The sequence below is a fragment of the Pseudopipra pipra genome, chromosome 2 (assembly GCF_036250125.1).
Source record: "Pseudopipra pipra isolate bDixPip1 chromosome 2, bDixPip1.hap1, whole genome shotgun sequence".
Taxonomy (NCBI): Eukaryota; Metazoa; Chordata; class Aves; order Passeriformes; family Pipridae; genus Pseudopipra; species Pseudopipra pipra.
The window spans coordinates 85,728,460-85,752,056 of NC_087550.1; the positions used below are offsets into that span (position 1 = coordinate 85,728,460).

Sequence of the window (23,597 nt, forward strand, 5' to 3'; positions counted from 1 at the left end):
TTTGTTTAATCTCTTATAGCATTCCAGCTACGAGTAGGTTTTCGTCTCCGTTATTACCGGCGCAGCTCCGCCCGCCCCTGCCCCGTTCCCCTCCCCTCCCCGCTGCGGGACAGGATGTCCCGCCTCCCGCTGCTCTCCCGATTGGTAGAGCGCTCCGCGGGCGTACCAGGAGCCGAGCTTAGCCCGTCTCCAGTAGCGAAGGAGGGATCGGCGAGCGGCTCCGCCGGCGGAGGGGTGGGGGGCGGGCGGGCGAGGGAAGGAGGGGCGAGGATTACCCGGGGCCGAGCGGGCGGCGGTGTAGCGACGCGAGGAGCCGTCGCCATCGCCATCGCCGCAGCTGCCCGGTGAGTGTGAGAGCCCCGACAGCTCGGCCGGGCTCGGCGGGGAGCGGGGAGGAGAGGGCGGCAGTGCCCCCGCCCCGCGGAGCGGTGGTGGGCGGGCGGGCGGCGCGGGGAGAGCGGCCTCCGCTCCGCATCCCAGGAGGGGAGGGAAGGGGAGGAGCGGCCCCCGCGCCGTGTGCGGCGACCCCTGCCCGGGCGGGGCTTTCCCCGCTCCTCCCGCTCGAGTTCCCGGCGACCCCCGCCCCGCCGCCCCCTCCCCGGGCTGGCCGAGGTGGGGGAAAGCAGCGGCTGGCCCGTCAGGGGCGGTGATAGCGGGACGTGAGCGCAGGGGGTGGTTTGGGATGGGATGCTCCCGGAGAGGGGCAGCCCCCGGGCCTGGGCTGCCAGCGGGGAGGAGGGGGTGCGGGTGACCCTGATAATCGCTTTATGTTGGCCTGCGGCTTGCGTAATCTGCGATCAATTATTTATTTCATGCACCACTTACGGGGCTGAGGGGCAGCGTTAAGGCCTCTGGTGTGGCTCAGTGCAGCAGAAGGGAGGCTTTCTTCCCACGGGTGTGATAGGGAAGGGAAGTGAAGGCTTTTTTCTGGGTTCAGATAGTGTTCTTAATGCGTGTTCCTCTCCCCGTGCGAATTCAGGGGATGTAAGCGAGGGAGGTCCTTCTTCATGATACATTTTTAAAGATCAAGTGGAAGCCATCCTAGTCTGGACAAAAATAACCTTGTGTGGTTTACTTCATGTGCTAGATTGTTTTTTTTTTCCCCCCCTTATTCTGTGGCCGGTTGGGCTGCTCAGCCAGCCTGGAGAGAGGGCTGAAGAAGGAAACATGTCTTCTGATTCTTTTTGTCTGTCTGCTCAAGCAAGATTTGACTCCAAATGGTTGAAGACAGACTTGCAGGTAAGAAGTTTGATGGTCGTATTGCATCGTGACCTTTCAGGTGCAGATCAAGGATGCTTTTAGTCTGAGAAGCTGACGAATAGAAGATTGCTCTTGAGTTAGTGTATGGGGTTTTCTGACTACACAGGTTTAAAGCTGGTTTTGAAGAAACATTTTGAAGAACTTATTTTGAGCTGCAAATAGATCACTGTCAGTTCAGTCCCTTCTGCTTTGAAACAAGCTGGGCTACATATGTATGTTATCTTTGCACAGTGTCAAAACCCTTAGTTAAGTATGTGGCATTTCTGCTAGAACTATAAATTCTTCATTTAGGCTGTTGCTAAATGTCTTGCCTGCATAGCAGCTTTAATGCACGGGAGAACTGAAGCGAAAGGTGATGGAAATCTAATTTACGTTTTCAAGAATTCAAATTAGCTTTAACTGTAGCTCTGTTTATATGATGGGTAGAGGCATCCTTTTGAATTTGCTCCTTTTTGAAGGGAGTTAATTTTTTGTCAAAGATATGTGGCTGAAATGGAAGTGGTCTTTGAAATGTACCAGTGTTTGGTGAAAGTTTTCTTTTGTCTTAGAAGATGATCTGTTCATTGTGTCATACAACTTGCATAAGGGAGGAGAATACCATCATGTTTTCCAAAATCAGGTTTGACAAGTGGAAAATACAGAGAAATAGAGTGGTTTGGGTCAGTTATATTTGTTTTAGATGAAATGAGTAACTAGATTAAGTCCTTGTCTCCTTATCTTCCTTTCCCCAGATGTTGCATATAGATCTCTTACGTTGAATAACTGTGCAAGTTCCTGCTCAAAACTCTGAAATTCTTGTTGGGATGTGCCAGCCAGTGTTATTCCTTAATAATGCTACTGAAAATTTCTCAAAAATTCTGTCTTTGTGACTTTATCCCAGATATGTGCTGATAGTCTGAACGGTTGAGTTGAGCTGTTCATGTGGTTAGACAAGGATTTTTCCCCATGCAGTTGTGATTTGAAAGCAGTCTTTCTCCAGTATTTTACATCAAAGAAGCTAAATTGGAATAAGAAGTGACAGATATAGCCTAAGAGGTTACATTATTTACTAGGTCTTGTATGTAAATGCTATAAAATGACAGGGCTTGCTCTTGATTTGGCTAGATTGGTTCTATTTTCATCTTCTGTTCTTACAAAAGTAAAAGTTTTGATCTAAAGTCAGATGTTTTGTCTAATCTGGTAAATAAGCACAGTAAAAGATGTTTTGGAGATAAGCTTATTAAGAAATATGGAAATATTTTTTTGTTTCCAAGAGGGTAGCTTCTAGATTACAAATATATTGCTTCAATGATTGTTGAATACAGGAAAATTTTAGTTGAAAAAGTGACAACCTTTGTTTGTAACAGCTGCTGACTATGTGTTGCCTGTTTTTCTTCTGTATTATATGGGGTGAAAAATGTGACTATTCATGTGATTTGTCAGATTTTTCCTCTTATTCATAGTATCTTTTTTCTGCATCCCTTTGTCATGTAAACTTTTTCAATTGTCATTCAAACTTCTAACAGTTATTTTTGGCTGTGTGTATAAATGCAATGAAATATTTGTTTTTAATGAGACTGTAGTTAATGTGTTGTAATAATGCATTTTAATAATAAAAGTCTTAATTTGTAACACAGTTCTATGAATAAATGCTCTAACTTGTAAGAGTTCTTTATGAGTAATTACAAGTTAGACTCTAATTGTCAGGGTACTCCCTTTGTTTTCTTCTAATCAAGCTGTAATCAAAATAATGAGATTAATGAAATAACAGTAATTGTTTGTAATCTGCTGGACACAAACATCACTTTTCTGGAATCTGAAGACTACCCAGGCTGCCTGGGTATAATATAATTTTCTTAGTAGATTAACTGTTTTTTGGTATTACACAGGTCCTTATCACAGAACTCTTACTTGGATGTATGTATTTGGTATTTTGAAAAATCTGCATGTGAGCCTTGAATTGCATCTTTTTAATGTATTAAATGGCAGATGTCTTCTGTCAAGGGTTTTGGGCTCTGGAGAATTTTTCTATTATGTGATTGGCTATTTTAGCTACTAGTTGACTAGCATGACCGAGCTGCATGTGAATTTTTTTAATAGGTATAAATCCTGTCTCTTAATTCTTTGAGTTCAATGTGTACTGAATATGCAGATCTCCTACCATTCATGTTTTTGCCATCTCAACCATAGAAGGGCCTTACTGGTGTTCAAGAGACTGTCAGCAGGAGTTGGAAAGATGAACACAGTACTATGAGGGGTTTGAAGAAGACACACTAAATGACTACAAATTATTGTTCAGAATGGGACCCTGAAACTCTTCAGTTTGCAGCTTTTTTAACTTTTCACTGTAAATCATTCCAAGAATGAGTAGGTGAAAGTTCTTGGAGAAACAGAATTATACTTAGGAGACATACAAAGTCTTTAAAACTAACCTTTGCTGTAGCAAGATTTGGGGCGTATATCTAGAATTGGAAGTAAAATGTTTCACTTGGTGGCCTGGTGGTCTCCAAAGTCTGACTTACCCTTTTTCTTTGTCACTGCTGCTGGACAGTTTGCTCTTTCGACTTCACTGGCAGTTATTGTGGATTAAGCCAGTGAAATGTCTCTGAAAATCATTGTATTCCTTTTTGTTTCAGTTGAAGATGCTGTTGCATTAACAATGTAATACACTATATTCTAGTACTATGTGCATTAATAAGTCTATAATATAGTGGTATTAATATAATAAGGAAAGAATGATACGTGGATTGTAGCATGGATTGTGTTTAATCACCTGTGTGCGTCACTGTTGCAGCTGGTGTCCGGGCCAAATTTAAATGTTCTTACTCAGTTTTGGGATGTTACTGCTAAGAAACAAAGGCAGCATGTTATTACTGTTCTTAAGAGAATGTTAAAGGTGCAAGGCCTTTTGTAGTTGCAGTGAGCCTCTGGCCTGCAGGATTTACTGAAGTGGTGCAAAATGTTAATAGAAGTGTATCTTGACAATACGCTTTTTGCTTATATTAATTTATCTGAAACTAAATAATACTGTTATAGGAAGCCAAAATACTCTACAAAGACCCAGACCCACCCTATCCTGTGACTATTCTGTGTCATTTTATTAACTTTGTGATTTTTGACCTGTGATTGTATGATTTACAGTTACTAGTATAATTTTGAAATGCTTAGAAACAATTGTTTTACTAGAAATTCTAAATTTCCTGGTGGAGCAAAATAAGATGTCCCGTGTTGTCTGAAAAAACCACAAACTGTTACAGCAGCTGAAAAATTAAATCAGCTGAATATAAGATAACATCAGTAGTACAATATGTAATCCGGCCTCCGATGATGTATATCAATATATGTGTGTATAACATCACTCTTAATAAAATAATCCTATGAAGTCATAAAACAGGGGGATTTTACTACAGGTCACTTTATCATGTGTCATGTTTAACATCACTAGGAAAGTCAGCATATAATTTCAATTTCTGTTTTATTTATTTAGATTTGAATTAATACATTTAAAAACACCTACCTAATTATGACTATTTCTAGTAGAAACCATCATATTTATAGCAAAATCTGTGTGAAATAGGAGATTTTGTTTTAATGACTGTTTCTAAGGAAGACATCCTTTTATTTTAAAGAGGGGAGGTTAAAGTTGTTTATTTAAACCTAGATACTCAATTTGTAGAATCAAACTGTGCTTAAAATAATTCTGATTAAATAGATGTACTGTACTAATTTAGAATCTTATGCAGAGACCTTTAATTAGTGATGGATGAATAACTGAAAACTAGAATTGCTGTGAGCTAAGGGGATGCATGTGTGTGTTCAAATGGTGTTTAATTAGGCTGCTTATTCTGGATCCTGTGGAGAACTATTGTGCTTACTAGCAGGAATTAGAGGGAAAACCTTTCATTTTCCTGTAGTGTGGAGAAAAACTTTAGGCAACAGTGAAGGTGCAAGAGCTGTCTACAAGTGGAACATGATGCATTTTCATCAGTTTTCATTGAGTTCATTGTTGGCAGACTATTTCTATCATCATCTTTTGCCATGATGAAAGTGAGCTTTTTAAGATGAAAAATCCACCTTTAAGAATTGTGTTGGTTTGAAATCTTGTTACTTTCCCTTCAAAATTACATTCAGCATTTTGATTTTTATGAAAATCCTACTCTTTGAACTGGAAGACCAGCAGACTTACTATGGGGACTTTTCTAGTTTAACCCTCAAATCCATTGAAGAAATGTGGGGCTGCTGAACTTTTCTGTCTTTGCTGTCAGAGCTTTGGAGCAGTATGTTTAGATCTAATGATGGTTCACTGTGCTTTGCATAGGTGTGATAAGCAGCTGTGGTTTCAGGACATGCTTCATTCAGCAGGGAAGGAAGGAAGCTAGGACACAATACGGACAAAGACAACAATGAAAAAGGAAGCATGAGTTGAATGGATTCAAAAAAGCAAAAACGAAAGACTTGGGAAAGGACATACTGTTCTGTGATTTTCTTTGCTATTACAGGGCTGTTTTTAATTTTATTATATTTCTAAAGAGAAATGTTTTTTAATGGACTCTTTAAAATACCATTTCGATGCCGGTGTCTTATTGTCTAGAGTTGATGGGAATGGACAGGAATTTCACTGCCAGCCCTGCTGGAGAATGGCAGCAGCATATGCCAGCAGCCAAACTAGATACCCCTTGGACTTAATCAAATGCTGTACTAGACAGAATAAATTACTGTTTAAGTGCAGAGATGAGATTAACAAAAGATTAGAGTGGGGGCTGCCCAGTTTACAGTAGAAATTCACTTTAAAGTCTACTTAGGGCCTTACCTTTTTGGTTTGGGATAACTAGGGCTGAGCCTTAGGTCTGTGTGGGAAGTATGGATTTGGTGAGATACATGGCTTTCAAGTGCAGAGATCAAGATGTGCTCTGGGAATGAGAAAGTGCAACATGGTGGAAGAGGCTTGGGGTTTGTGAAAGTGAGGTGCATAGGAGATGGGGATTGAGAGGAGGTCAACAGATGCCATGGGAAGGATGAGGGAGATTTTGAGCATGGGGAATGAGTAGGAGGATTAGGAACATGGGCTAAAGTTGCAAGGCAATGGGTAGTAGTAATGGAGCATAGAACTGCTCTTGTCCAGTGTGTAGGTGGTAGGGCAAGCAGGGACTTAAGAGAGAGATTTACATAAAGTACATCTCTGGTACTGTTGCCAGTTGCAAAAGTTCGGTGAAACTTAATTATTTTTAATTTGTTAGCTTACTGAGTTTGTCAAGTTCATCCCTTTAAACATTCACAAATAAAGTTACTAAGGTATTAGAGGGAAAGATGTCCACATAAATCAAGCAATCTAGTGAGTGTTAGACTTTACAAAACACAGATTGCTGCTCTTGTGCTTGCAACTCAAGTATGTCAGAAACAGTGAAGACACCAGATGCGTTTTTTTGTCTCTTCCATTTCACCGCGGATTACCTTGTGAACTTTAAATAAAGAATTTAGTGGAAGATAGTGCAAAATAGAAGGCAGAGAGATACTTTCTAAATTTGTTCTGAACAAATTTCTAGTTCTCTCTGACTGCTTGGATGTGTTGATAGACTCCTTACAAATTACTGAATGCAAGAGGTATCGATGAGAGCAAAAAAAGAAAGTAATATATACTTGTTTTGCCTAAGATAGTCATAAAATACTGTAGAAAGAAAAAATACTGTAGAAAGAAAGAAAAGCAGGATTATGTAGTCAAAGCTGATATTCGAGTTTTCTACCATACATTTGACTTACTGTTATCTTTAACTGCTAGTTTCATAGGATCACAAATGGTTGAGGTTGGAAGGGACTTCGGTAGGTCAGCTGGCCTAACTCCCCTGCTCAAGCAGGGCCACCTAGAGCCCATTGCCCAGGACCAGGTCCTAATGTCTTTTGACTATCTCCAGGATATTAAAACAACCTCCCTGGGCCCTCTGTGCCAGTGCTTGGTCACCCTCACAATGTGAAAGTGTTTCCTGGTGGTCAGAGGGAACCTCCTGTGTTTCAGCGTATGCCCACTCCCACAGGTCCTTGTCACTGGGTGCCACTGGGCAAAGCCTAGCTCCCTTTTGTTTACACCTTCCCTTCAGATGTTTGTATATATTGATGAGTTTTTTTCCCCATAAGACTTCTCAAGCCTAAACAGTCTCAGCTGTCTCTGCCTTTTCTCATGAGAAAGATGTTCTGTGCCCTTAATCATCTTTGTGGCCTTTTGTTGCACTCCCTTCTGTATGTCCATGTTTTCTCACACTAAGGAGCCCAGCACTAGATCCAGCACTCCAGGTGTGGCCTCACCAGTGCTGAGCAGAGGGGAAGGATCACCTCCCCAAATCTGCTGGTAATACTCTTCCTAATGCAGCCCATGATACCCATTAACCTTCTTTGTGGCAAGGGCCCATTGGTGGCTCATGTTCAACTCAGTCCCCGCCAGGACCCTTGGGGTCTAGTCTGCAAAGCCATTTTCCACCTGAGTTACCTCCAGCCTGTACTGGTGCCTGGGGCAGTTTCTCCCCAGGTGTGGGACTCCACACTTGTTGTTCAGCTTGATGAGGTTCTTCTCAGCCCATTTCTCCAGCTTGTTGAGGTCCCTCTGGATGCCAGCATGAGCCTCTGGCCTCCCCATTTCTGTAGGTTAAATGACATAGTTCTCTCAAGAGAGTGGTGAATCTTATGATTATGTATTTTTGAGATCATGAAAATAAAATTGCTTAAATAATTTATCACTTTAGAACTCAGTCTTTTCTTTCATTTTTGACTATCATGTATAGCATATAGCATCTATTTGCTGAATGTTGAGTAGATTATTAAGTTGTCCTCAGTTATAACAGATGAATTGGTTGTAAGAACTGTTTCTTAGTGATCCTTTCAGTTGGTTCCCTTGATTATTGCTACAAAATCAGTCCAGTGTTCCTTTACTTTCAAACATGTCTCCTTTTTCCCTTCCCCCAACACACATACTGCTGACAAAATGTTAACTACAACCTGAGTAAAGGCAAAATTGTTTATCTGAAGGCTGCTTATGGGATAAGCTTCCACACGAAGTATTTGGAGAAGGAGGTGGAACTCTCTGTGACCTGTAGTCTTGGTGGTTCCCCTATCTTTATGCAACATACCAAGAAAATTACTTTGATAAGAATTTGAACACCAAACCCAAGGCAGAAGAAATTTTGTTTACTTTTCCAGTTTTTAGTTGTGTGAAAGAGTTGAGTGAACTTTTTGCTGTGTAAAAGGATTAGAGGTTAAAGTGGAGAAAACAGTTCTCGATTCTACTTTGCAGGAATGCTTTCAAAGTAGTAAATTTTCTGAAATAAAACAGTGCTTGAATTTAAAACCTGTAGGCCTTTAGATTATAAACTGTGAGAATCGTTTCCATACCAAGGTGATCTGAATGTAAAAGAAAATGTGTGAAAAGACAATTTATTAGAGAAAGAACTGTAGTTTTTGAAAACTGTAGCTTATTATGCAACCCATCTGGAGGGTTGCCTCACTTGCTGTTTTTCAAGCTTGTATTTTAGCATAGGTTAGCATTTAACAGGCAAAAGTTTTCTTTTTTTAATCTATCACATATGAGCCAAAATTAATGAAACAGTTGTGTTTTGCTATTTTCACAAGAAAAAAATTATGATAAATGAATTCCTTAGGTGCCCCTCTAAAGACCACATCTGAAGAAGGAGAACCCATATATTGTTGAAATATTTCTAGACTGAGAACAATGCAAGAAAATCACTTAATGGTGAATGTTTTTTTTCATTGTTGAAATGAACTATAAGATTATTTCAATTTTTTTTTTTAAATTAAGCCAAATGTGAAGCTTTTAGCAAAACACAAATCTTTGCAAAAGATCTTTATGCTGTCAAGCCCTGAAGAACAGGGACTGTGCCTTTCCATAAAGCATGGTCACTATAATTCTAGTGCTACACAGTTGATTAATCACACATAAGTTGAATAATGTCTAGCTCACACTGCATCATTTTTTTCCCCTCTTATATCTCTGAGATCAGGGCATAGTAAGTGACAGATATGTACAATGTCAGCCTACATTTTACGCTGAAAGAAAAACTACTAAATTATCAATGTCTGTTTGAGTGAATTTCTGAAGTATGCAATATGAAGTCAAGAAACTACTATGGTCATTTAGTGTGTTACAAAGCATGCAACTTGACTTTAATTCTTCATGTTAACTGAGATAAACTGGATTAGCAAATGTCTTTCCTGCTGGTGATTGTGTCTCTTAAAACTTTTAATCTTTATAATCAATAAAATAGATTTTATTTTGAGCTATTTCCTAAAGATAAGTGGAGTTCTGTGTGTAATGGTAAATATTTTACGGCAGTTGTGTAAGCAGCATCTGTGTATTACTTCTCAGCTTTGGATTTGAATAGTAGTTACATAACACAAAGATGCTTCTGAATAAGTATTCAGCAGGGTTGTTTTTTTTTTTGTAGTGTATTCACTCACGACTTTGGTATGCAAAAATACTCTGTTTTTCAATTTCATGTATTGCTCTCCTCCCTTACTGTTGCAAGTTATAGCCTCGAATTCCCTAGGGATGTTGATACCTGTTTTGCAGCATTTTATGAAGCAGAGAACAACATCCATAGAAGAGAAGTTATCCTGGTCATTAGAATTCTCCAAGGGAGATCCAAATTACTAAATCATCAGGAGACTTGTGTTACAGCCAGTGCTTTTGTGAGCGGTTCCAGCTACCAGAGTCCTGCCGTTTATTCTATTGCGAGTATTTGTCCTCTTGAACACAAAGCTTATTGGGAACTGACCTGGGCTGAGGCAGCTCTTCGCTCTTCTACCATGTGCAGCTGATTTTAGTCTTGATCAGTTCCATAATCTGGTTCTGCATCATAGAGGAGGCATTGTAGCAGTTGGAGGGAAGAAGGAGGGGCTGTGAGAGACCCAGTTTGAACTGGTTAAATTAATTTATTAATCAGTGCCTTGATGTCATCATATGTTCTGGTTAAGATACCTTGCTTTTCAGTTGCTGGTTTGGTGAGGGGGCTGTTGACTTTATACTTCTCTGTTTTGTGACTTTACGCAGCTTGACTTCGAATAACTCTTCCTGAAGGGAAAAATGAGACCCTGTGCCTTTGCCCCCACCCGCTATTGAATGTGTGGATAGTTCTGAGTGACCAAATCCATGCTTTTGATGAGAATTTGTCACCAAAAGAAAGTTAATTTTACTGTCTTTGAGCCTATCTGTTTCACACACTTTTAATCTGAAAATAGCATAGCTAGAGAATGAGAGATCCTGGAAATCATTTAAATCCCAATCGTACACACAGACACAATAAACATTCTAGTGAGGTGATATGTGTGTTTTCTTTCTTCTGAGACAAAATATAAAATCAGATGTGTTTTAAATGTTAGTTTGAGTTGCCTTGAGAGAAAATTGTTGTGTGTAACTATATATAATGTATTATTTTTAACAGCTTGCTTTTACACGAGATGGACTATGTGGCTTGTGGAATGAAATGGTAAAAGATGGGGAGATTGTATATCCTGGAACAGAATTAATACAAAGTGGTGAACTACCTCCAAGAAAAGGTATGCATTTTAATTTTTTTTTATTTATTAATTTTTTTCTTGTGATGATGAAATTGGACTTCAAACTCCATACTGTGACAGAACTTTGGTTTATCATCACCTGTCTATATGATTTGCAGGTGTTCATGTTTTGAATGAAATACAATTGAAAGTGATTTCTTAAAAGTGTACTTCAAATGAAGGCTTAAATCTGTTCCAGCCTTCTGAAATTTAACTTCATAATTAGGCATGTTATTATGAGAGAGGCTTGTGTAGTGGGTTGACCGTGGCCAGATACCACTAAAGCTGCTCTCTCACTCTCCCTCTGCAACTGGAAAGAGGGGAGATCAAAAAAACAGCTAAGAATTCATGAGTAGAGATAAGAGCTGGGAGAGGTCAGTGACTGATTACCTTCACAGGCAAAATAAGACTCAAAGTGGGGATAGTACTTATATTTATTATTAACAGGGTCAGAGCCAAAGAGTGAGAAATAAAAGTTTTAAAAACCACCTTACCCCCATGCCTCCTTCTTTCCATGTTCTCTCTCCTACCCCCCAGTGGTGCAGGGGGACGGGGAATGGGGGTTACAGTCAGTTGTTGTTCTGCCGCTGCTCAGGGAGAGGAGTCCTTCCCCTGCTCCTGTGGGGTCCCTCCCACAGGAGACAGTCCTTGATGGACCTCTCTGGCATGAGTCCATCCCTTGGGCAACAGTTCTTCCCGAACTGCTGTCCCATGGGTCACTTCTCCATGGGGTGCAGTCCTTCGTGAATGAGCTGTAGTGGTGTGGGTCCCCCCCAGGGACCACAAGTCCTGCCCGGGAAAAACCTGCTCCAGCGTGGGCTTCCCTCTCCACGGGCTGCAGGTCTCCGGCAGGACCCTGCTCCATCTTGGGCCTCCAATGGGGTCACAGCCTCCTTCATGCATCCACCTGCTCCAGCATGGGCTCCTCCATGGGCTGCAGGGGCACAGCTGCTCCACCATGGTCTGCACCAGGGGCTGCAGGGCCTCAGCTCTGGAGTCTGGAGCACCTCCTGCCCCTCCTTCTGCACTGACCTTGGTGTCTGTGTTGTTATTCCCGTGTTCTCACTCTGCTCTTCCCTGGCTGGAATTTCTTCTGTGCAACAATCTTCTGTTCTTAAATATGTTATCACAGAGGCATTACTATCACTCCTAATTGGCTTGGCCTTGGCCAGTGGCAGGAAGTCCATCCTGGAGCTGGCTGGCATTGGCTCCATGGGACAGGGGAAGCTTCTAGCAGCTTCTAACAGAAGCCACCCCTGTAGCCCCCCCCCCTTGCTACCAAAACCCAGCCACAGAAACCCACTACAGCTTGGCAGTGTCTTTTTGTTTGGTATGCTTGGTGTGTTTACAGCTGAAGCCTTTGTTTAAAGGAAGTGGGTTGAGGAATGGGATAAAGCCGATACTGCTATTTCAAATACTGTTTACAATCTTCATAAAGTAACTGAAAGGTCACCTAAAACCTGTCCACAATCTGACTGAGAATGTAGTGCTTTTTTCTGTGTGTGTGTGCCTTCCAGTGTACTTGAGAGCGGTTCAAACATTGCAACTCCTGCAAATGGCAAAGAAATACATCCATTTAGAAAGATTACTTTGGTAGAGGTGGATTTTGTTTTGTGATGGGCTATGCCAGAATGGAGGGATTCTGCTCTTGCCTTTTTTTCCATCTTCATATTATGGTGCTTTTTTGACTCCTTACTGAAGAGGAAATTAAATTGTTCAAAAAAAGAAAAGATTTGTTTCTTAATCTGGCTGAAATGGATTTACCAAATGGTGAGATAAGTTTTGTCAGTAATTTATAAGACCCCCAAATAAATGAGAAGGGTGGAAATACTGCCTTTGGTATCAGTGAACTATTATTTCAGCATCTGTTACTTCCTGAACTGTACTGTTGGATAGACATGGTATTTCAGACCAGTTATGCTCAATTCCTTTTGTAGACAATTTTTTTGTAACTATAGTATATCTTCTTTAAAAATAGGAGGGAGAGGAATGTGTTTTTGACTAGAGGAAGTTATTCCTACAGGAAAGAAGCTGTAATAGTTTATGAGAGGAGAGTTAATTCTGTGTTATTTTTATCAAGAGTACAAGCTTTGTAGGTTATGAGTGGCTGCGTGTTGTAGTAAGGACTACAGTTATGCTCCTAGCTGTTTCAGAGTTAGAAATCTTTTGTCTGTCTTCTGCTACTGGCCTTTTTGAATATTATTGCTGACGCTGGACAAAAATACAGCTGATCTTATCAGAAAGGCTACTACAATAGTTTCTCATGAAATGAGTGGAGGTAAGGTAGTGTAATACTTCTTTTTTCTTTGGATTGGCCAGTTCCGTGTGTATTACTAAAAGGCCTTGTAAACTTGATGCAGTGAAGGGAAGGATCACCCCCTAAGTGGACTATGGAAAATGCTTTCCTGTTCACTGAAAGCTCATGAGAGAGGAGTTGTGATGGTCGTAGTATAACAACTCCACACACACTGCTTTCATGTAGCGAGAAGATAACATCTATAATAAGGAAGACTATAATAAAGTAAATAACTACTTTACCAGTGAAATTGATTAATTCATATTTTTGTGCCAGATACTTACACCTTGTTTTTAGAGTTGTACCTGTGCTGGTCTTTGAGAGAAAACTATTCTTCTATTGACTTTATAGCTAAGTAGCTGCAGTTGAATTGATACTTTTGTTAGTTATGGTGCTGTACTGTTTTCAATAATTCTGAGAAAGCTTATAGAAATGTGTCATAGTATAATAGGTTTTAGTTTTCAGGGGAATCACTGAAATATCAAGTAGGAAATTGCAGTCTGTCACTTCTGAGGCAAAATCTAGAGAGCAGTGTAAAGTAAAAAAACAAGTGTTAGGTAAGTCAGTCTTCTGTGACTTCACGTGTTCATCCACATGGGGACATTTGTTCTGATAATGATGTGATTTTTTAAAAAATGCTGTATGTATGTATGTGTGACTTCAAAGGATAAAAAAGGTATAAGGTGTTAAAGGCTGTAGGATACTGTTACTTAAAAATACAGAATTTCTGACAGTTTACTTTATACAGTAAAGTCTTTTATGTTACCTTAAAGCATCCGAGCTGCAATCAGGCTTTTGAAAGCTTTCTTATATCCATAGTGGTGGTGGTGATGTTGTTGAAGGCAGACTGCCACTTGTTTCCAGTACTGTATTGCGATGGGTTGACCTTAACCAGCTGCCCACCCTTCCAGGTCCTCACTTGCTGCCCTTCCTCAATAGGACTTCAAATAGGAAAAGCTGGGGGATTGAGATAAAGCCAAGGAAATCACTTACCAGTTACTGTTGTGGGTAAAATAGTCTTGAGAAAAATTAATTTAGTTTATTTTAGTGCAAGTTAAGATAGAATTGGATGTGAGTAACAAAGATGAAAACCCCACCTTCCCCTTGCCCTTGCTTCTACAGGAGTTAAGCGTGGGTACCACATGGCACAGGTCACACCTGTTCCTTTCCACAACTGGAGAGTGTATGTTCTTCTACATAGGTACTTCTAAAACATCTACTACTCGAAATGCTGCAGTAATTTAGAACTTTAAATAAGAGCTTTTTCAGGCTCTTAATGCTTAGCATCAATGTGTGAATTCTGTTATAGTGAAGTTAGCCTTCATAAGCACCACTGTGCTGGGCCCTACAGGATTGTAAAATGCAACAGTCTTGCTTACTAGACTGGAGCTTTAAGAAGAAAGAGCTAATCAAGGCTATTTTTGGTCAGTGTCAGATTGTGTATTTGATTCTGTTAGGCGGTAGTGAATCAGAAGCAGAAAAAGTGACGGTCAGTTTGCACCTCTGAACTTGCTTGAATTGAGTTTCGTGAAATCGAGATCTAGGTATTGGTCTGTTTAGTTTGTGCTTAGATTTTTTGCTTAAATGATCTACAAATGTAATTCAAGGAGTGGGAAAAGTACATACGAGTAATGAGAGTTATGAAAAACCCAGTGGTTTTATAAAAAAAGGAATATATATTCATCTCAATATTCAGACTTAGGTACTAAATTGACTAATTTGGAGATAAACAAGAGAGGCTGCTGTAAATAGTCCCTTTTATTCAGTCTGTTTTAAGAAGTTTTGACTTTGTACTTTACTCCATGGTAACTCTTTTTCCACCGATGCTGTCGCTCTCTGTTGATGCTATCTGGACTGCTCAAAAGAGGCACTTCATTCTTTCAGTGGATATTAGCAGTGACAATAGACATGCTATTGATAGCAAAAACCAGTTTGTTTCTCTCTAGGAAGAAGATGCAAGTAGTGTGGTTTTTTTTCTTCCATTAGCAAGAACATTTGATTAGGAATAACCTCTTTTTGTTTTTTCTTCATGACACTTTCAGAAAAACATGTTTGATAAATGTGTTAAACAGAATGTGTTTGCATGTTTCCAAGTATCATCTGAGGACACAGCTGTGACAGTACTGATGTCCAAATACAGGTGCACTTGCAGCATGGCATGTACTTAAAGGATAATCAGGCTGCCCTTGGGAAATTTGGATTAGATTAATATCTTGTATACTGGAAGCTATGTACTGAAAATAATAAAAAGTATTAAATAACATTATTCTTACTAAATTTTGAAGTTAGAGAACTCTTACTGTAAATTTTTAAGACATACCAGTCAAGTACACAGGTCCCTTTTATGGGTTGCTATTTTTTATTTATTTTTGATTCCTCAGACTTTATAGGTGGGAATTTCTGTTTCAATTAGCTATTCTAAGTTTCAGGGCAAAACCATGAAATTGTTAGCCTCATACCTCTGTCCTGCCTTTGGTAAACACTGTGGCTTCCTCTTCTATTCCCCCATTACTGAAAGTTGGACCTTTGTCAGCCTGATGCTATTGAATCCACAAACCTCATTCAGTGTTGCACCTGCAAGCAAATTAAATAAAGTCCAAATGCCACAAGCAATTCCAGAGAGGCTGGCAGAAATGAAATCTTTATGGTAAGAATAACAGCATATGGAATTGGTGATGGTGGCTGCTGTTCAGACCATGTATGTATCAAACCATAGTAGTATGCAGGCATGTAGGCTGGCTCCTGCTTTGAGCTTCCTCTTTCGTGTAAGAAAGAACTTGTTAGAAGTGAGAAGTGTTGCTTTGCACACCCTCTCTTCTGCTTTCCCTGACCCTGCTATGTGCTGTACCCAGTGGCTCAAGAATTCAGTGCTCAGCTGGGGATTATTATATTCTCTCTGCAGGACAGAGGGAAGCCTGTAATCACCCTGTTGGACAGTTTAACTTCATAAGTGTAAAATGCTCTATTGCAAATTCAACAGATAATTTAAAGAATGCATTTAAAAAAATAGTACACTAGGGAAGAAAAGAAACTTTATTTCTGATTAGAGTTAGGAGGTCAGAATCTTGTATCATCCTGACTTCTATATCGGGAAGGGTGTGTAAACATGGATTGCAAATGTATAGGCATGCGTTCTTCCCTCACAAATAACTACCAATTGAAGTTTACACACACACATATATATACATACATGCATATATATATATACGTATAAGAAAACACTTTTACAGAAAACAAATAACTATTTCGTATTGCAGCTGAAATACTTCCTGAATCTGGGACTGCCAAATGCTGATTTAGAGTAGTTGTGAAATACAGCCCTTGCCTAAGCACCCTGTGTGACTTTTTGCCTTGTGAATGGCAACATCTGTGGAGAAAAGTGTTGCAGGCTTTCTCTTTCCGCTGAGAGATTCCTAATGATACCCATTCATTGGCATTTCAGAGCAGCATAAGACCATACTGCAATACAGGGTGGAGGCAACTGTGTGGTATTGTCTTTTTTTCGTCATTGATTATGAAATGTAAGTTCCACTTCTAGTGCTTCCTTTTCATCCTCCATTTATACTGGATTGGGCTATGGCTGTCTACGATAATGCAGACATGGTAAACTACTGCTCTCTGATTTGGGAGCTAATTTCTAGTTGGGGATGGTTACTACAGTTGCTCGGTTTTGACTGGGTATGCCTACCTGACTCAGCTTAAACCAAAACATAGTTAAGAGAAAGTTCTTTCAGGAAAATGTTACACAGTTGTTTTCCCCCACCACAATATTCGCACTTCACTTTGAGAAAAATTAAGTTAAATCAGATTGTCACACTGCACTGTATTTTTGCATGCATTGTTACTTTGGCCCATTCTGGCTTTGCTCAAGATTTCATTCTTCCTGCCCCTCTTTCTGAAATATCTTTGAGTCTCCCTTTTTACAAATCTCTTTCATGAGTGTAACTGAGCTTCCATAATTATGATGTCTGTTTTGCTGCTTTTGATTTAGACTGATACCAGCTTTGTCCCTTAGAGGGCAAGTGTTTTTTTGCAAGTATAGTGAACTATCTTTTAATGAGATTTTTAGCTCAGCTCCTTCCCACTTTTTCTCTCGTTGCTCCCCTTTCCTGTTCATGCAAACAGAAAAATTCTCCTGTGGATTTACATGTTGTTTACAGTACAAAGCTTGAGTTCTCACCTGGATTGGGACCTTCTGTATTTGCAGTGAGGAGCTGGACTAAATGACTAAGTTTGTAGCCCTTGGTTGTCATCCTTTGCCAAGGATCTATTTAGAAGTTCTCCTACAGCTGTCTGCAAAACAGTGTCTTGGCACAGCACCCTTCTACCCACTAACTAAAATTCCAGACCTTGTGAAGTGTGTCACTAGCTGTGTGGGTGAGTGGCAAAACACAGATTGTGGTGTTACTGTGGAAATATTCTGAACCACTGGAGCTGAACAGTGTCCTTAGTTATAATGGATTCTGTACCTTTAGTATTATTTGCTTGTGCCTTTGAATAGAAGCAGCTGGATTGAATCACATTTTGGACATTGTTATCATGCTGATGACTCATAGGCTGTTCCTCAGTGTTTGAGGGAGACGGTTGTACCCTCTATGATTGCCACTTAAAAGAGGGATATCCAAGCTGCATTTTCTTATTCTCAAGTGACTTCGTTATCTCTTTAGCTCACAATCTCAGCTCTAGCATGGATACTGCAGTTATGTCTCTTCTTCCTTTTTTCCTACTCTTCAATCTTGATCTTCCACCTCCTGAGTACTTCTGTCTGACAGGTTAGGAAATGCTGGCTTTAATTTAAAACTTGTATAATTAAGGCACCCCAAAAAGGTTTATTTGGGATGTGCTATTGTCTATAGCCTAACAAATTTTAAACAAAGAGGTAATCACAGATCCAGTTACAACCAGATTAAGCATTAATTTTCTGTGTGGGGTGAGATAGGAAAACAGACAAAATACTACTGCTTATCTGACATGCTGTGGCTGGGACATTTAGGGAGGGAGTCTCTCTACACTAGATGGGCAGATTGGAATGGAAGACTGGCCAGTTGTAAGAGCCAGGTGAAAATGGCTGGAACTAAACTCTTCAGGGATAAGTTCCAAATGCTGGACTGGATTAATTTTGGATGGTATTGTTTGAAAAGAAGAGCAGGGCGAGGAAAGCTGTTGCCCACATGTCCCTTAATTGCAAGGCAAACTTATGCATTGAACTGACTTGGAGTATGGATATGGAAATCCATATTCTCAGTATGAATAAGGACAGATGTCCAGCTCTCTAATTCTACTGTGTTTAGAAAATTAGGACTTTCATGGAGCCTTTGATTACAGAGATAAGTGACTAATGTCTGTGTTCTGTCTTTATGAAAGTAGTCTCAAAAGGATTGGAAATGCTGTTTTATTGCTTGGGCAGAAAATGGTGGTATTATTTTCATTACTTACTGGTAATTACTAAGATGCTGGATACATTACAGATGTTGAAATACTGCTGCATAAAAGTAGTGTAAATGGCAATATATAGCTCTCCATGATTTTGAAATTAAGGCAATTACTATCTTTTTCCTGTGTTGGAAATGGAATATAGAAACAAGTAAATTCTAGGGAAATGCTGATAGTTGGAAGCAAAACCTGACTTTGCATCCTTTGCAGTACTGTGTAGCAAATCCGTTGCAAGTCTTACATGACGGTATCGATATTAAACGTTCATCACTCCGAGGAGATTACAGTGGGGATTTCTGGGTTTTAAGGTCACTGTCTTACGAAATGTAAGATGAGACCTAGCACCTGTGACAGTTAATATGGTGAAATACTACTTCCCCCCACCCTGTGCTCTTAATGGTAGACAGTATTGCTCGAAGCTTGTGGGCTGGGTATTTCACCTTTACATGTCTAATATAGACCTGAATTCAAAGGGAAAGTAGCTTAACTGGTCTTTTTTTTGTTTCCTTTAGATGATAGCACTGAATGCCAAACTGCATCAAAGAAAGAAGAGCAAAATGACAAAGAAAAGAAAGATGAAGAAGAGACTCCACTGCCCACTTACAGGGCCAAATCGATTGTTGAGAGTTGGGTGTGGGGCAAACAACCAGGTATTACAGCTGTTTTGGTTATTGTCACTGAAGCATTACATGTTCTCTATTGATCACTACTTTTGTAGCATCAGGAAGTAATTGCATCAAATGTACTTGCTGACAGATGGATCTGTTAGGTTAGTGAAATAAGTTGGATAAGTGGTTAACTATGATTTAAATAAACATTTACTATAATTAATTTCCGATATAATTAGACTCATAACTTGAAGAGTCAATTTGCACCTTTTGGCTGCTTGAAGGAGTGATAAACTGACTTGGAACAAATGAAGTTATACAGTGAAATGTTCCAATGTCTTCAGAATATTTCTTTTCAGGTGAAGACGTTAAAAAGAAATGGCTTAGTTTCTGAAGCCTGAATGTTGTGCAGGGAATAAAGGTTTAATAGGTGATTTTTCACTTTGATTTCATGATCTGCGAGATTGAGTGAATCATGGAAGGAAGGTTGAAATGGTTAGTTCAATTAACTGTTTGTCCTGACTTTTGTTGACAGTAAACTTACCCTTTGGTGGAAAAATAGTTTGTGTGTTCACAGCTTCATGTGGGGGTCTATAAAATACTGATTTTGATATAGAAGCCAGTTAAAGTTCATGGCTGTTTGTTACTGTAGATCAGCAGTTCATTGTCTAAAATAGTCCATGTTTAAAAATAGCAGATCAGAAGAAGCTTCACTTTGGTGGTTTGTTTTACAGTTCTGGTGCACGATGTTGCCTGATTCAGATGTTGGCATGTACAAACTTCAGAGACATCTGTTGTGCCATTTGTCCTTTCCCCTCACCCAGAAACACTTGAAGGTCCCCAGGAAAAGTATTATCTCTTCAGTGCCAGAATCTGCATCTGTGTAGCTCTGTTTGCTAGGGAAGCTGTTTGTTTTTGTTGAGCCACAGGTCAGCTGCCAGTCTGCTGTCCTCTGCTCTGTGCCAGCCAACTTGCTCCCTTTTCTTAAGGGCAGGAGGACAGATGGATGTGGTGTCACTCTGATAGTGGGACAGAATTTTGCGGTATAGGAGGAATGAAAAGAATTGCCACTACAGTGGAAGGGGAGTGAGAATTGAATCTGTTGAAGAGATATAAGCAGAAGGTCACATTTATGTTTTATATTCTCATTTAATGTCTGTTACTGAACAGTAAAATAAAACTATTTACAAAATGGTAGCCTAAATGTTAAGTGTCTTACCAAATTTCTTCCAGCTGACCAAGGTGTTTGGGACAAAACCTAGCCTTTAAGCTCACCCTCCAACTATTTATTGAAAAAGCAGTTGTTCAGAAAAAAAAGGATGTATGTGTGTTTGGAGTTGTCAGAAAGAAATAACGTACTGTCTTATAGTTACTTTTAGTGTTTATATATAGTGTGGTTTATTGGCACACATTCTAGAGATAACTTGTGAAGACTTTATAATTTGTCAGAAATAAATTTGTATTCCCTGGTGTCTTTTACCATTTGTGCTTGAAGTTTGTATCATCTAACTGTGACATAAAATTCCTTAAAAAATACTGCAAACACTCCTACAGTGTTAAGGGTGGCTTTTGTTCATGGTGGTGGGTTACCTTGTTAATTTTTGGTTTGCATTTGTCAGAAATATAGGTAATAGCTGCCTTTTTGACCCATCCTAGCTTTTTTTTTGGCTTGATAATTAATTTTGAAAAAAATGACAGAGAATCAGTTCAGTTTTGATATTTTGTATAAATGTTTCATAAAATGAGAAAAACTGTTCTAAGCATTTCTTCTGTCTTCCTTCAAAAAACCAAACTTTTAAGTATTTGCCTGTCAAAACCATGAAGAAACTTTTGAAAAGAATTGTTTCTTAAATATATCATTGCTGATCAAGTAAGAATTAAAGACTTTTATGTCTTTAATTTAGTGTTTTCATTTATGTTTTGTATTCCTTTAAAAGAAAGGTATAATTTGGAGATGTGAGATGTGGAGTTACATTACAAAAAGAACTGAAGAGGCATTTAAAGTCTGTGTTTCAGGTCAATGCACTGACGTATTTCTAGTGAGTTTAATGATTTACAGTCCTACATTATGGAAATAGCAACTAGGTATTCAACACTGCATATCTATGTTTTAGAAGTGCTGTAATAAAACCTTTTTTGCCAAGTGTGGAGGATCATGCTGTTGAACTTCAGCAGGCTAATCTAGGTCAGTGGGCCTTGTGACATCCCTCCCCCAGGGTCTTACTATTCCAAGTGCTGTAAAAATCTGTAAGATAGTAATAAATACATGGGTAAGTAATTATTTGACTTTAAGGTGTTTTTCCTTCTCTTTTGCATCTTACTGTTCTTCGATTTCTTATTCAGCTCTTTTCTGATATTAATGTTGAACTATTCAGGCCTCATTTGTGATGTGAGTTCTCCTTTAAAATGTCTTCTCCCTGTCGTATTTGTACCAGGTTGAGTATGTTCGTAAAGCAGTTCTTCCTAAAAATCTCTGTTAACTACTTTCATCAGTTTTCTTTTCTGGAGACACTTGATTTTTAATATCTTATATGATCTGGAGAGTAGTCCAGGTGTTCAACCCTAGTAGGGGAGAAAGAGAGGAAACCCTTTGAAGTGGTTGTTCAAAGCCTACAGAAAATAGAGTGGTATTTCATCTTCTTGGGCTTCTTTTTCTTAGTGGTGATATGCTTAAAGTTGGCTCTATTGAGCCAAATGAAAGGACAGTCTAGTCCAATGTCCTGACAGCAGTGACATAAATAACAGTAGCCAAGCAAATAATGAGGTTCCATGTTTATAATACATTGTCTGTAGCCTATTTTCCTTGAGACGGAGGTGGTAGTATGGGGCAGTGAGAATGTGCATTTGAATTCCATCCACCTCCCCCTTTTATTTTCCTGGAACATATGTGTGCATGGCATAACTTAATATTTTTAATATATTTATGTTTAATATTTTTTATGTTGATTTTTTTCCCTATTAATTTGTCTGATCCCTTTTGAACATTCTGAACTTTTAGCATCCACATCTATATGTAGCAAGGAGCTTTGTAATTCATCTGTTTATCTTGTGAATATTCATCTTTTGGTCCTTGACTTGATTTTCGCATTTGTTGGTTTCACCTAATGCCCTGTTGTGGAAGAGAAAGTGAGTAGTTGTTCCTCACTTCCCCAACACTGGTGGGGTGGGTTCTTTGTGTTCTAAGAATTCTGGCATAATCACCTCCCAGCTGTATTTGTCCATCACTAAAGATCTTATTTCATGCAAGTTCTTTGCATACGGAAGCTATTCTCTTAGTTCTTCCCTCTGGTTTTTTTTTTTTCTTCTATATTTTTGTGCCAGAGAAGGTAGGTTGGGAAATGTATGTGCTTCTTCAGCTGTGGGTACCTCATGGGTTTCATGAAGTGGTATAATGATCCCTGGTTTTTGTTTTGTCTGTCTTGATACCCTGTTTTTCCAGCTGCTGTTGTACAGCGAACCAATTTCTTCTTGAATTTACCATGCTACAGTGCCAAGATTTTATCCCTCAGTGGAAGGTTGATTTGAGACCTTTTTATAGGGAAAACTGGGATTTTTGTCTCCCTTCCTCACCAGTGTATATCTAACATTTTACTGCTGACTAATTTAAGTGCCTACATGTTTTTGCAGTTGGCCGTCATCTTTACTGATGTAGTACCAACAGACTTCATGGCCCAAATATTTGTCTCCATTTTCACCCAGTTTTACACATTTCTGTGGGACTTGTTGTTGCCTGTAGTGTATGTAGGTTATTTATTCATTTTCCATATGCATTTCTGTCAGTGCTAATGGTTAGAACTTTTAACATCTAATATATGTCACTGTTGGGTGTTTTGAAATGTCTTCAGTACACACCATGCTGTTGTAGATATAAAATCTGAGAGATTTGAGTATTTTTGACTTCCATCCAAAAGTGCAGTTTTCCCTTATTCCCTTAAGATGAATCCTCTTTGGTTTTTTGTTTTGGCAGTGGTGGTTTGGTGTGGTGGGTTTTTTTTTTGTTTTTGTCCCCCCCCCCCCCCCCCCCCCCTTCACCCCGTCTTGAAAGGAGGACTAGCTAAATCTTTCTCAAAGTTTGGAATTGTAGAGCCAGGTAACTTTGTGGATATAGTTGAATATTTAATACTACTTGATGTGAGGTAATTTTTATTTCTTGAAAAGATTAGAAACAGTTCCTCTGGTGCAACAACTATTTGTCTAAAAACTGAGCTTTACAAACAAATAAATTGTGATTCAAATTCATTGTAATCTGATCTCATTTCTTATGTTTAAGATGCTAAATATTGCATACTTACAGACAAAGTTAGTTTAAAGTCACCTTAATTGCTGTTTAACTAGAAAATGACACTTTCTACTTAGAAGTTTCAGTAGGGGTGCTACTGTTCTGTTTCCCCTCAGGACAAGAAAGTAAATAAGGAAATAATCTTAATGCAAACATCCTTAAATGAATAAGCAATGTACAGTTG

The 23,597-nt window shown here is 39.3% G+C and overlaps 1 protein-coding gene across 3 annotated transcripts in view; it reads left to right on the plus strand.

Annotated features, from left to right (window-relative positions):
• Positions 1 to 235: 235 nt before the first annotated feature.
• Positions 236 to 23,597, plus strand: part of HERC2 (HECT and RLD domain containing E3 ubiquitin protein ligase 2) — a 108,597-nt gene continuing 85,235 nt past the window's right edge. For 2 of the 3 annotated variants that reach the window (XM_064646222.1, XM_064646223.1), the window contains exons 1-4: positions 236 to 344; positions 1,137 to 1,239; positions 10,683 to 10,797; positions 19,039 to 19,176. In XM_064646222.1, coding sequence (XP_064502292.1) covers positions 1,168 to 1,239; positions 10,683 to 10,797; positions 19,039 to 19,176 — 325 coding nt within the window. In that variant the 5' untranslated portion in view covers positions 236 to 344; positions 1,137 to 1,167. The remainder of the gene's footprint in view (positions 345 to 1,136; positions 1,240 to 10,682; positions 10,798 to 19,038; positions 19,177 to 23,597) is intronic. The other variant, XM_064646224.1, reaches the window with a different exon arrangement.